The 13669-nt window shown below is 42.7% G+C and overlaps 3 protein-coding genes across 3 annotated transcripts; 1 reads left to right on the forward strand and 2 right to left on the reverse strand.

Annotated features, from left to right (window-relative positions):
- Window positions 1-5425: 5425 nt before the first annotated feature.
- On the reverse strand, window positions 5426-5955 carry K444DRAFT_623197 (uncharacterized protein; the record flags this gene model as incomplete). Its single annotated transcript, XM_024882252.1, has 2 exons — window positions 5426-5520; window positions 5568-5955. The coding sequence occupies 2 exons, from the start codon at window positions 5953-5955 to the stop codon at window positions 5426-5428; spliced, it is 483 nt and encodes a 160-aa protein (XP_024743853.1).
- A 1764-nt stretch (window positions 5956-7719) lies between these two features.
- On the forward strand, window positions 7720-8585 carry K444DRAFT_514828 (DUF500-domain-containing protein; the record flags this gene model as incomplete). Its single annotated transcript, XM_024873550.1, has 2 exons — window positions 7720-7827; window positions 7884-8585. Coding segments are annotated over 2 exons (810 nt in total), but the record flags the coding sequence as incomplete, so codon positions are not given.
- Window positions 8586-8927: 342 nt separating this feature from the next.
- On the reverse strand, window positions 8928-12418 carry K444DRAFT_578262 (uncharacterized protein). The gene is made up of 2 exons (XM_024877605.1): window positions 11893-12418; window positions 8928-11785 (listed from the first exon to the last, which is right to left on the reverse strand). The coding sequence occupies exons 1-2, from the start codon at window positions 12321-12323 to the stop codon at window positions 9223-9225; spliced, it is 2994 nt and encodes a 997-aa protein (XP_024743855.1). The 5' UTR covers window positions 12324-12418; the 3' UTR covers window positions 8928-9222.
- Between the last annotated feature and the right edge of the window lie 1251 nt (window positions 12419-13669).

Raw genomic sequence — 13669 nt, forward strand, 5'->3', positions numbered from 1 at the left:
AAATAAAGTAATTACGTAAATTCCTATTAATCCATTTAATTCTTTATTTAATTATTAATAGATTTATAAGGGCTATTTTTAAAATTCTTATATAGGTAATTAAATTTAATATTTTCTTAAATAAAGGCAAAGAAAAGTCGAGGCCGCACGAGCCTTTGTGCACGAGCCTTCGGAGTGCACGAGCCATTACAGCCGTTTTGCGGCCGCTTTACGGCCGCTTCGCTTAAATCTTACTAGGGTCTTCCCAAAATCTTTCTCTTATATATTAAGCTTATTAAAACCCTTATTACTCTTATAATTATATAAATTATAATTAATATATATATAAGAATTTAAATAACTTTAAAAGGTTAAGAATTAAAAAGGTTATACTTAAAGATCTCTATAACTTAGGAAATAGCCTCAAATTTCTAAGCGAGAAAGTAATATTAAAGGAAGAACTTCAAAATTTTACAAATAAAAAAATTCTGATTAGAAGAATTCTAATTAATCTAAATTAAATAGAATGGTTAGGAAAGTATATAAGCCATTTGCAAGCTTATAAATATCTTATACTATAAGTAATTTATTATATAAGAAGTAAAAAGTAAGGAAAAAGTCAAGTACAATATGCGCAATGTCATTTGCAATGTCATTTCGGGGTTTTGGCAGGAGCATCGCTATCGGCCTCGGTAGGGTGGGTGGGTGGTAGGTTTTGCTGGGCTGACTAAGCCAAATTATAAACCTACCATGGGTGGTAGGTGTATCGAAACCCAGCAAACCAGGACCTCCCCAGTCACAGGACCCGTGTCTGTATTGGGACAGCGGTTCTGGACTTTAAGTTAAGAATAAGGCTCCTTTAACGATTTTCCCATTATGCCGCTCCATTACCGACATGTTATAGTAAACCGGGAACGCTGCTTTAGTGGAATAAGAGAGTTTTTGGAAGTAAAAGATGCAGTTATAAAACACGCACTTATTCTCATATTTAATACTTCTGATATTATTTGGCGTTTATAGGCAAAACTTGGTATATAATATCTGAAAATATATTATATCTAAAAGCAATAAACGAGTGTGGGGAGAAGGTTAAACCGCGGTATAATAAATGCTATTCAATTACCACATTTGCATTACTATTATAAAGGTTAATAATCAAGTTTAAAGAAGCTTACTTTATTTATTAGATAGCCTCATATAACGCTTCGCAACTTATCTCGGATATTCTTAGTACTAGAGACATTCATTTATTAGTATATTACGGCCAGAATTATAGAATATGTTATGGTTATACGCTCCATGGCTGTCACGTGCTCCCTGCACGTGGTACGCTAGGCTATATTGGGCTAGGCTGGTTCGCATGCTTACCTGGCGTTCGCACACACTTGTACATTCTTCTCTCCTTAGTTTAGTATTATCGGAATAAGAGCCACTCTACCCTGCTTTCCAAGCCCAGAGCCAGGCCTCGTAACAGAATAGGGAACTTGTAATAAGTAATTAACTATTTCTTCTAGTATACTCCCTGAATTCAAGCTCTCTCTCTATAAGCGTCTTTATATCCCAGTTAATATTATTTACTAGCTTCTTCTTAATATACTCTCTTGCAACTTTTACTTAAAGGATCTCTCGTAATAGAGCTTTGCCCAGATAAATCTTTATATGCTTCCTAAAACATTTTTCACTAATATTACTTGATTTGTAATAGATCGAGATAGCTAGAATTTGTTCTCTGCTATTAGCGAGACCAAGAAGATAATAGCTCTTGTAGTACGTACCTAGCCATTATCTAGCGTATCCTCGTTTAATGTATTATTGAGGAGCGGCTGGGCTGCGATTGTGACATTTGGCTTGGTTAGAACTCCGTTTCATAGGAGGTGAGAGGGGTTACGACTTACTAATATCCCGAACCTGCTAGACCAAGAGATCTAGATGATCTTGCAGCTTCTCTGCCTACGAGATCGCCACAAACGGATGACTCTGCAAGAAGGACCGGAAGCTGACGGAAGGCATCCACATCCATAGGTTGATGGCCTGCCCCGCTTTGACGTCAAGTGGTTTCTGAAGCTGTATGCAAACCCTGACCGCGCCATATCCGTGAGAGATATGGGCTCGCGCGCCACTGTAACGGACTTGTTGTCGAGGTAAGAAAAAATAATTTTGGAAGGTTGGGTTGGCCACACCTGTTTCGCGAGGTCTCTGTAAAACAGCCGAGCCCGCTGTTCCCCCCCGTTCGTCAATACGAGCGATTGATCAATCGCCCCCTCCCATTGATCAATCGTAGCGCCCGATTAATCAATGGAGGGGGGATTACGATTCGGGCTCCACAGTGGGTCCCGATTAATCAATCGCATAATATTGGGGTTTCGGGGCTAATGGGGCTAAGGGAGCTGAAAGCTTTTACTTACTAGTTCATACTAAATATATCCTCAATTCTATATTCTTCACTTCGCTTAAGCCTTACTCTTTATGCTATAATATAGATTTCTAATATTTAATACTAAGTATATCCTCAAGTCTAATTTTCTTATTTCGCTTATACCTTACTTATTTATACTATACCTATAGCATTATATAGTTTATTTAATTTTTTTCTAGGCATTAAGGGAAGTAATAATAGGGGTAAAGATACTTCTCCAGAGCTTCTAGATATATATAGGGCCTTTACTCCCTTATTTTCTAGATATAGTTCATACTACAAGTACTATAAGCACCAATTTACCAAGTATAACCACTGATTTTTATATCTCTCAATTAATTAATTACCTTACTTCCAATATATCTCTTTTAACTCTTCGTTTATCCCTAATCCCGTATACGCCTCGTTAGTATATTTATAGGCGAGCAGAGTAATATTTTGATATTACTACTCCAGGAGTGTGACGGCAGGAACAGAGCAATGGAACGAGGCTCAAAGATCAATGATTTCCAATGTCTTAAGAATTTAAAGCTAAGGAGGACAGGAGTGAGGTGTGGCGGTGGATAAGTAGGAATGGCCAAGACCACTGAAACGCCGAGCTTTGGAAGCGAGCTTGGTTTGGAACCATAGCTTGGAACCTTAGCTGAAACCAACCCCTTTGGCTGAAACCAACCATGTGACACCAGCCGTCACAAGGAGCTCGTTTGTCTAGTATCTAGTTTTTGCCCTCCCCAATTACTAAAGAGCCTACTAATAATTGGTCTGCCGAAGACGAAGCTGCATGGGATCAGAGGCTTGCTAAGGGGGGTAGTAGGAAAATTCTTACTGCTAGGAAACGTATGGATATTAGATAGTGGCTTCAAAATCCTAATACTCTGCTTCCTGGTAGAACTAAGGCAGAGAAGTACTACTAGGCTAATATTAAGTACGAATCCTACTTGTACGAGCTTCAGGATAATCAAGTATATTATAAGGAGTACTATAATACTCGCCGTAATAAGATCCTTCTAGTCTAGTATACTCTTTGCTATAATAATATCTTTGAGATTTTGACTACTATTTATAAGAAATTAATATATACAGGTAAGTATTCCCTTAAAGCTATTAATTTTTATACTAATTATATAATAGCTTCTAATACTATATTTGAGTATATAAGACGACTTTGGTATGGCCTATCCCGTAATAATTACGCTTGGATAAGTACTCATTATACTTATTATAATAAGGAGAAGGCTCAAAAGAATAATACAGGAGTAATACCTATTTAATCTTATTATCCTGGCTAGTATATGGTTCTGGATTTAATAGATTTCCGTATAAGTATTCCCTAAGTTATATAATTTACCCCTATTTTAGCCTTTCCTGTATTTCCTGTATTTCCTGTATTTCCTGTATTTTTGAGCTTTTCCTGCGATTTTCGCGATTTTTGCGAAAATTATAAAAATTGCGATTTTTATCTATACTACTTACTAATATTATTATAATATAATCCGGATAGAGAATATACGTAGATCTGGTAATTAAAATGCTATTTTTCCAAGTTTATTTGGATCCGTAGGCTTAAGGCTAAGACTACGGACAAAGCTGCAGACGAGCTTATTAAATAACTAAATAATAATGGGTATATTGCCATTCTAGCCTGTAATAATAGGGGCGAGTTTAAGGGGAAAGTAATTGAGGTTTATAAGAAGAGAGGGATAAAGATTATTTGCGGACGAGCTTATTATCCCTAATCTCAGGGCTCTATTGAGGTTGCTAATCAAATCTTCAAGAAACGACTGCGGGCCGTACGAGCGGATACTAGTATCTAATCTTGGATATAATTACTTCCTTTGATTATATAGGTAATTAATACTATGGCTATATCTATCCTTCCTAAGGGTAATATGCCGTATAAGGTCTGGTTTGGACGAAAGCTACCTACTAATTTCCTGAATTATAAGGAGAGTGCTTGCCGTATACATATAGCCTTAGGAGAGAGGGAAATCGATATTAATAAGAGTGGTACTTCTAAATAATTATCTACTATTAAGGTTCAAGGAGAAGAAGAGAATAGAGAGAATAGCTTATTCGTTAATAAGGAAGCAGAACAGGAGGAAGCAGTAGAGGAGATAATTTTATCTAAACTAACTAAGAGGGTTACGGAGTATATAAAGAAATAGTAAGAGAAGATGGTAAAGAGAACTAGTACTAAAGCTCTTGAATATAATATTCAGGAGATTATAATCCTATAGATCCCAAAGCAATATCGATTTAGTACAGAAATGGCTCGGATTCTAGTAAGAGTTCTGGAAAAGACTTTAAAGATATATAACTTATAAGAATATACTTTTGGCTAAAGCTAATTAAAAACAGGGCTACCGGTTGACTACTAAGTATAGTAAGCTTATAACCCTCTGGCCGTATAATACTCTTAATAAAGTTACTTTATAATTAACTTATCCTGATTTGCCTATTACTGGTGCGGCCTATAAGAAAGACAAAATTACCCTCCCTAAAGCAGTGGCAAAGGAGAATAATCGGGGTTCAATTTCGTCAGTTCAGAAGGCTGGAAGGGTATCTGAGAGAGCAAAGAAGAGAGTAGCTATTGAGCAAGTACGTGAGGATGGAGCTAGAGAAGGGGAATCAGGTGAACAAGTGGGTATAAGGGTACCAAAAAGGGCTAGGGTAGCTATGAAAGCACCTAGACGAAGTGGGAGGCATGTATAATAAAGCTTGATTTGGGTGAAGTATACTAATATATACTGCTTTTGCTATTCCCGAAACCTCAATATTACCCGATTGGGCAATCGGGGTCCCGATTAATTAATCGGGACCCACTGTGGAGCCCGAATCGTAATCTCCCCCCCATTGATTAATCGGGCGCTACGATTGATCAATCGGGAGGGCGATTGATCAATCGCTCGTATTGACGAACGGGGGGTATCAGTTCCACCATAAATCTGAATTTTGGCACGTGCGATTTTATCAAGATCAGATGATACAGCGCGTATTGCAAAGTTACGTACGCTGTACGTGATCTTCGAATTAGGCTTGAATGAAAGCCTGTAAGGGCACAATACCACTCCCGGATGAAGAATTGGAGCTGGGCCAGATGGATTCGACTATTAAGCTCGCCCAACCTAGATAAATTTAGTTACGTGAACAAGGAAACTTTCCGGAAACTCACAAATGAAGTCTTCATCGGGGACGCCATTTCTGTCTGATAAATCCTGCTTTTTGGCTCTTGGTTGCGAAAGCTGACGATGGTTATACTTGGGTAAGTAAGTCATAATCTTCTTCTCAATACCACTCAAGAATGGCGCTTGAAACATCCCATGATAGGCCTGCACATTCGTCGCATCCCCGTATACCGCCACTTCGCGATACCTCCACACATCGTTTGGAGCTTGCCCATCAAAGGCACCAGAATCTAGAGCGTGTTGAAACCACTCCATGATGAATGCCTTATTAGCATCAAAGGCTGCGACCGAGATGCCTATGTCCTCAAGTCCTTTCCGGATAGTTCGCCACTGCTTCTCATCAAAAGTCAGAGATTCGACAGTCGCCACTGACATGGCCGATCCTTCATGCTTGCCATCTCTGAATCCTTGGGCAAGCTCATTCAGCTTCTTTTCAACGACGATTTGTAAGGTGCTGTCATGTTGTCAGAGGTGTACCGAGACGTAAAAATTTGAAAAGAAAGGAAAGGTGTCATGTGCCTCATAAATACGGTAAGAAGCGTCAAGTTGGAAGTCAACCTTGCCCTCAGCTCTGCAATGTCATTTGAACCCCATCTGAGTCTGTCCCAAGTGAGCTTGCTTTTGAACCTAGGCTTTCATATTTCCACACTAGGGCTTGCAAATCCTGAAGGACATTACGGCATCCATTTGTGATTGTTGCGAGGTTGGCCTTCTTCGACGCCGCGAGAGACTGTCCGGACAGAATTTCTTCGACCTCTTTTAGTACGGCATGTAATGACAATACCTCGATAGATATATTGTTGAAACTATCGGGCGCATCTCTACATGACTTGTAGACTGCCCAGGCAAGTTGTCCCACAGCGAGAAAGTCACCAGCGCTGTATCCGAAGCTCATGATGACGTCTTGTCACTTTTGAAGAATCGGGGGGATTGCATCAACATTGAATAATGCGAAGCAGTCTCTGGAACGCTCTGGTAGCCCGCATGAGATGTAAATTGAATCAAATTTGTTTCGAAGTTAATGTGGTAGAGCGAGCGGCACTCGGCCTCTTTGCTTTTGTTCCGCTAAGCGACGCCCCGCTGTGCCTGAACCCTCCTATTGCAGCTGGGTTATCTGACCGAGTCTATTAGACTTGGATTGCGAAAGTGCTGTGACAGATGAAGCTGGTGGTAAAATTGTCACGAATCACAATGCAAATTCCTGAAGGTTAAAACAAAATGAGAAGATAATCTGCAAGTCTTACTCTCACCGAATGTGCTGAAAATGTTAAATAATTATTCACAGCCCAATCGCTCCGGGAAATCCGGAAAGATCTAAACTAGGTCCGGACCATGAATCAAAGAACGAACAACGCCCTCCATTAGCCTATTACTGATCCGTTCAATAATGTTATGCCATCTGACTTACTCTTCAATGTGGGTAGTCCCAATCCACCAGACAAAAAGTTCGTACATAGTTAGCCCGTAGAATAGTGCGGTTTCGCTTTGGATTACGGAGTGGCGAATGGTTGGATGAAAGGTCTTCTTGCTAGAAAGGAGGCTGGCGAGCCTCGCAAGAACACCGATGCCAGCTAATGAATCAGCGTATCAAGTTGAGGAAGCATTGTAAGATGAGGGGCTGTCTTGTGGAATTTTGATTGGAACAAGAAAATCTGGTGTTTCAGGTCGAAACTTCGGAAGTCAATGTTAGGGAAGGTTAATTTCGTCATTTTTTTGATTTTTTTGAAACCAGAACTGCGGAAAGGGGTGGCATAATGCTGTGAAATTCCTACTGGAGTCACTTTAGCGGGACGCCAGAAACAGTGATTGAAGTAAGAATACCGAATCAGGCAGGTAATTGAGATAAGTCATCATATACCACAGTAACGCCTAGTTCTTTCAACCCAGCCAACAATTGAATTCGTATATAAGGTCTGCTGGAGGCAAATCCAGAGCAGCTCAAAGATCTCTACTTTCTTACTGTTATAATCATATACCTGTTCTCAAGCAGTCTATTTCGTCGCTCTGTGCCCCACCAGAATCACCTTTCAAGATGTCAATGGCAACAGAAGGCCCATTCCCCGCGTCTCTGGAGTAGTCTTTACAGCGTAAGTGACTAACGTTTATTATCCATGACATAACGCGCTGACCTAATTATATGCATCAGAATGGAAGAGGAGCAGCAAGATTTTATCGTCTTTTATAGACCCGAGAGAAGGCTTTGTCCCAGACAGAGTTATCCCTCCGTCAATTCTTGCAAATGCAAAAGTATAGCTTTTGGCACCTAGACACTCCCATTAGACAAATTACTGAGGAAACCATAGGGTCTTGCGATCATCACGGTTGTCAAAGCAGGCTTCTTAGGGTCAACGAGATACGGCAATGGGGTAGTAGTTGGGCGGCTCGCTAATGGAAATTGGTCTGCACCCACTGCGATTGCTCTTACAGGCGCCGGCTTTGGCGGTCAGATCGGGTTCGAATTGACAGACTTCGTTTTAATATTGAACGATATAGAAGCAGTATGGAAATTGTCGCAACAAGGCTCTTTGACGCTAGGCCGCAATGTCTCTTTGGCAACTGGGCCTTTGGGAGAAAATGCTGAAGCTGCCGGAACTCTGAGCTCAAAGTGTATAGCTGGCTCTTTCTGTTACTCCAAAATGGAGGGAATGTTCGCTGTCGTTTCACTGGATGGCCTCATCACCATTGGAGAAAGGATAGAAACAAATGATAGACTCTATGGCCAGCGATATACTGCAAGCCAGCTGATGGGAGGTAGTGTCCGACCCCCGCTAGCTGCCATCTCGTTTATAAAGGTTCTCAACGATTACACAAATGTTCTTAATTCCACAGTTCCTGGTGGACTGACCATGTCGGAAGAGCCGATTCCGCCAAATCTGCAAGGCTTGTCAAGTGAGACTGTAAGCCTAGAGGATGATCAAGTGGTGGCTTTGATCGACTTTGACGCAGAAGGTCCCGGCCATTTGGGATTTAAAAACAGGAGAAATTGTCACGGTGGTGGGGATTGATGATATGCCGAAAGGTTGGCTGTAAGTCCTGTCATCCCCTTCACAAATGCTGTCGGCTAATTCTTTCAAGCTAACAATTAACCGATAGTGCAGGCACAATCGATACAAGAATAGGCATCATCCCTTCGAAGAACGTGGAGATGAAGGAGTGGGTTGTAGAGGGCCCACCTCAATTCTCTGCTGAGTTCGCTATGAATGTAGAGAACGAATATCTACATTATTGTGCAAATTCCGTCTGGAAAAGCAGTGTCAAGTCAAATGAGCTCAAGAAATATGCACATTGCGTGACGCTACTTAGGTCTTTGTTATTTAGAATGCGGATAATCGGAATAAGTACATATCCTGGCAAAAGGTCACATAACCAAGAACTATTCTTGGCTATTATCATTGATTGATTTATTCATTTATACTCGGTTCTAGCTGTCCGTAGGACTGCTATGCCGGAGTAGCCCAGTTTTGGCACCAGTTGCCGAACTGCGTCTACAGTTGTAAACGCACCTCACTTCATCACCCGAAAGTGACCGGTAACCTCTGCTGAGCGGACTGGTTCCCATCTACGTCTGTATACATATCCGTGCTAAGGAGTGCTTTGTGTCTTCTTTATGTGCATGGTCCATTGGCAGAAGCTTGGTTGCCATTACCGCTTTCCAAAAAGCCATTTCGTTCGCCAGCGACGGCCGGGTTTCACCTGACCATCGCTAATCTCTAGCTCAGTTTCTGACTCTAACGGAGGTATGTTCTGTGTGTGCAAAATTTGTGGAGGCGATTCGGGTGGAGAAGAATTCCCTAGAGGGGAATTCTTTGCAGGTAACTTCTCTGGCCTTGAATCCGGAAGTTTGCTGACTTCGGTCCACAATCTTTGCCTCATAGACAACAAACGCGTCAGCATCATTGCGTGTCCAGGCTTGAAAATCTGTGAGAAAAGAGCCTCAATAGGGAGATTCTCATCTTGGACCTTAACTGTGGCGGTGGGATCTGCACCACCACGAAGAAGCCTATCTATGACCATAAACCAAGTATTTCTCTCTTCGTCCAAGGGTGAGGGTTGCCTGTAAATCCGATCCAGGAATCGGATCCATATCGTGCCTCCTAGATTACTCTCGTCGTGGTTTGGGTCTGCGCCGTGTTCTAGGAGCAACTGCACTATATGGGGGTGTATGTACTCTTCATGCCCCAAACTATTACACGAAGGTAGAAGTGCTACTTCAAGAAGCGCAGCTGCTTGATCCGACTGCACTGGCCTTGTTGTACCTTGGAGTTGTTGCTCCATGTTCAGGAGGCGGCACTTCTGTATTACCAATGGATGAAGCGAGGGCAGAGCCGAACTTTGTTTTAGTTGGGTTTGTTTTGGCTGGGCAAGCCGCGTGATTGCATCTAGGGGTAATGTTGGGGACGCTGGGTTGAGCTTCGTAGTTCGTCGAGCATAGTATGAGAAGTCCGAGAAAATCTTCTCCAGCTGCGTTGTCTCGAATGCCGACACAGCTTTAGCTTGAGCCAGTAATGCCTTGCAGAGAGTAAGACTAGGGTCAAAGGGCTTTTCCAATCGTTCGGCCAGCAATTTTTGAATATCGTCCATGCGAAGAAAGTCTCGAACAGTCCGATGTAGGAAGTCCACTTTATTTTTCGAGAAGATATCCGGATACGGATTGACTGATACGACTTCTAGCAGCCCTCTGCAACGAGCGTTCAAGCGCTTTTCCAGGTTGCCGCCCATCTTTTCTACTTCAAGAACGGAAAGAGGCTCAAGTTGAGCTTTGATCGCGAAGTCGGGATCTTCCTCGTCAAGAACGGAGTATAACCAAAGGGGTAGTTGCTCTGCTCCGCAAATGGCCATTTCAAATGCTTGGGTCGTCCCTTCCCAATAAACCTTGTCAACCTGACCGAGGATATGACGGAAAAACTTGTCGAGATCTGAAGGTAACTCGCGAAGTCTCTTCGTTAAGATCGAGATCGAATCCGCATTCGAAATCCCTTCTTTGAAGGACTGAACAACAAGAACTACCCAGAGAAAGACTCCCTCAGCCTTTCCAACAATTTCTTCCACGAGATTCATGTAACGGGGATCTTCATTCTTGAGGAGAATGAAGGTCTTGTGTTCTTCAAGTTTTTCCCGAACGTACAGTCGAATATCATCTCTGGTAAGATCTTGGAGTTTGAGTGCTCTAGTCGGATCCCCATATGCAGTCTGGAAGGCCGGCCATGGTCGACTTGACAGACAGATTTTGATGTGGGCTGAGGTGGTAAAGTCGTTCAAGGTCTCAGTGATGTCTGTAGAGTAGCCATCGTACTCATCAAGCCCATCAATGAAAAAGCAAAATTTAGCGGATGTGATATCCGCTTTCACGAGTCGTTTGAGACCTCCCTTCAACTCGTCAAGAGTCCAGTCAGTCAAAACATGGCGATTGCCTTTTAGGCCCTGCAAATCCTTCCAACGAGACGGGAACGTGGTTCCGATTAAAGAAGGGCATTGCCGTAGCACTTCAAAAAGCAGGGATTGGAGCAAACCTTGCTGAGATTTCTGCATAGGTTTTCCAGCATTCCAGAAAAAGAAACATCCCGTTACCAATACTTGATGGCCTGCCCATATTCGTAACGACGACTGCATTTTTGGGTGATTGACAAGATATTTCAGGAGCGTCGATTTTCCAGATCCAGGCTTTCCTGATATCCAGAAAATCCCGCTTTTGTAGCGCAGCCAGTCGATAAAATGATTCTGCGATACTTCATCGCTAATGCTTGTCCGAGGTTCCATAATCCAGTCGAAGGTCTTGATGTGGGCAATGGCGATATTCGATTCTCTCATTCTCATAGCTTCGAATTTCAGGCTGTGGAGAATATCCTGTTCAGTAGCTAAGGTACAGCCTGTCGTTGCCATATTGTGGAGCTTTGTCGAGAGTTTCTTCACATCGTCGTTATCGTAGGGTATGTTAATGACTGGAGCGACTAGGCGGCCTACTACGCCTTCTCGGAAATCTGGTTGCTGCAGAAGGCCTAACTCGGTGCTGCTGAGAGGTATATTCCGTTTCGAGTGACTTGTCGTAGAGGTATCCAGGTCACTGGCGATATTTTCGACTATATCTGACCTAAGCTCTGCTATGGAAAATGCCAGATAATCGAGCCGGTCAGACGTGTTCATGTTCATTTCCTTGCTTGTAGCACTAAGTTCTCGGATGTCTTTACTAATGCTCGACTGCGTCTCACTACAAAGCAGTCAGCCAGTTGAAGGCAAGTAATAAAACTTTGACCATATACATCGCCTGAGTGGTCATGTTATTTCTGAAAGTATATTGAATTTAAAAGCACTTACTTCGTCAGCTTGACAAGATGTAGTAACAACTGCGTCTGGAGCCGCCCTAGATTGGTCCGCAACTCCTCAATTGTATCCTTCTTCCACTCATCAGCCAATGCCTGATGGGCGCTTTGCAATATACGAGAGCCATGCTTGATCTTCAGTCTCTCCAGAACGGAAAGAAGCTTCTCTGCCTCAGTTTTACACGCATGAGCAACGCTCAAGATACCGGCATCAGGCTCCGAGTCACCAGGGTCAAAGCGAATGGCTAGCCCCTTAGTAAGGCTGCGAAGCTCGCCGGTGACTTGCTCGAGCGAGGCATTCTCTGCTGGCTCCCCTGGGTACGACCTGTATAGCTTCAAACTCTTTGCGACCATTTTGCCCGCGAAGTCAACAAACTGGACAACATTGCCGGCTAGGCCGATGGCTATGAAGGGATCGAGGGCCATTTGGCCAAGGCTATCTTTTCACGCCTTTGAGGGGCTTCTAAGATTGGAAATCGAGCTAGGTCTCGATTGTTGGAGCTGGAGTGCAGGGTAAATGCAAATATCGACACGTACACGTTTCGAAAATGGAGTTTTCCAGGATATAACTACAATGTATCGATCTGCCCTCTCATCCTCAATTCCAGCAATGTGTTTGGGGTTTATATCTTCATTTCAGAAGGAGCAAAAGCTAACTGGAAAACCTGGCTTAACTCCCATTGGTGAAACGCAGGCCTCGAACTAGATTCATCCTAATTCCAGCATGTGTTGGGTTTATATCTTCATTTCAGAAGGACTAGAGCACTGGAAAAACCCGGCTTAACCCAGTGAAACGCAGGCTCGATAAACTCATCAATCCCAAACAGATAGGGTAAGTAAGTGCCAGACAACCTCTAAACACCCGAGACCACTCTGGGGCCCACGATCCATCTATTTATACCATTGTAAGATAAAGATATGAAAAGACGTTACGGCTGACGCAAAGTGAGCATCAAATATTGGCGGTAAGAGACGAGCAGACCGGTTAGCTAATCTACGTTACCAGAGAACATTACCATCAAGGTTACTCTTCAACCTTCAACCCGTTCTCCAGCCGCTTGCCACGAGCTGAGATGCGGGCTCGGGCCTCTTACTTATCTCAGACTCCATTTTGGCGACTCCGAACTCTCCAAGGATTAAACCATATCCCAGTTGAATGTTAATACGTGTGCCTCCTTGACCTACACCTTGGTAAGCGACCCGACCGGTAACTCTCTTTCACGGAGAAGCCTTTATAGTTTAGTAGCGTTTCTTGCGAGCTACAATATACTTCTGTTGCCGTATTTCATAGCCCTTATGTCCCGTAAAAATATTATATCAAATATATCCGATGATTTACGGGATATTCCAGAATGAAATTAAAAGGACATCGTTAAGAGTAAAGGATATTCGGGGAATATCCGAATAATTTTCACGGGATTCCGGAATTATACCCGAAATATATCGAATTATTTACGATTTGCGGGCTTCCCCGTATTACATATTATATACCCGCAAACGCTAAAAACCATCCCACCGTGCACGGCTCAGCATTCAGTATTCAGTATGCGAGCGACCACTAAACTAGGAATGCCGAAAGGCATCGTTGAGAGTAACCTATCTGATTCGCTCCGCTGTTTAATCCTTTAGCCTCGGCTACTCCGAACTTAACCCCGACACAAACTGTGCTGGATAGAACTATAGGAGTCGGATTAGATAAGTATAGTATTTGACGAAGGAATAGTGGGGGGGGGGGGGGGAAATATCGACACGTACACGTTTCGAAAATGGAG

This window comes from Hyaloscypha bicolor (genome assembly GCF_002865645.1).
Source record: "Hyaloscypha bicolor E unplaced genomic scaffold K444scaffold_10, whole genome shotgun sequence".
NCBI classification, from domain to species: domain Eukaryota; kingdom Fungi; phylum Ascomycota; class Leotiomycetes; order Helotiales; family Hyaloscyphaceae; genus Hyaloscypha; species Hyaloscypha bicolor.

Coding starts and splice junctions, on each gene's coding strand:
- K444DRAFT_578262 (XM_024877605.1), bottom strand. CDS start 12,323: ATGGCCCTCGATCCCTTCATAGCCATCGGCCTAGCCGGCAATGTTGTC. Junction 11,786..11,892: donor CATCTTGTCAAGCTGACGAA/GTAAGTGCTTTT, acceptor ACTGCTTTGTAG/TGAGACGCAGTCGAGCATTA.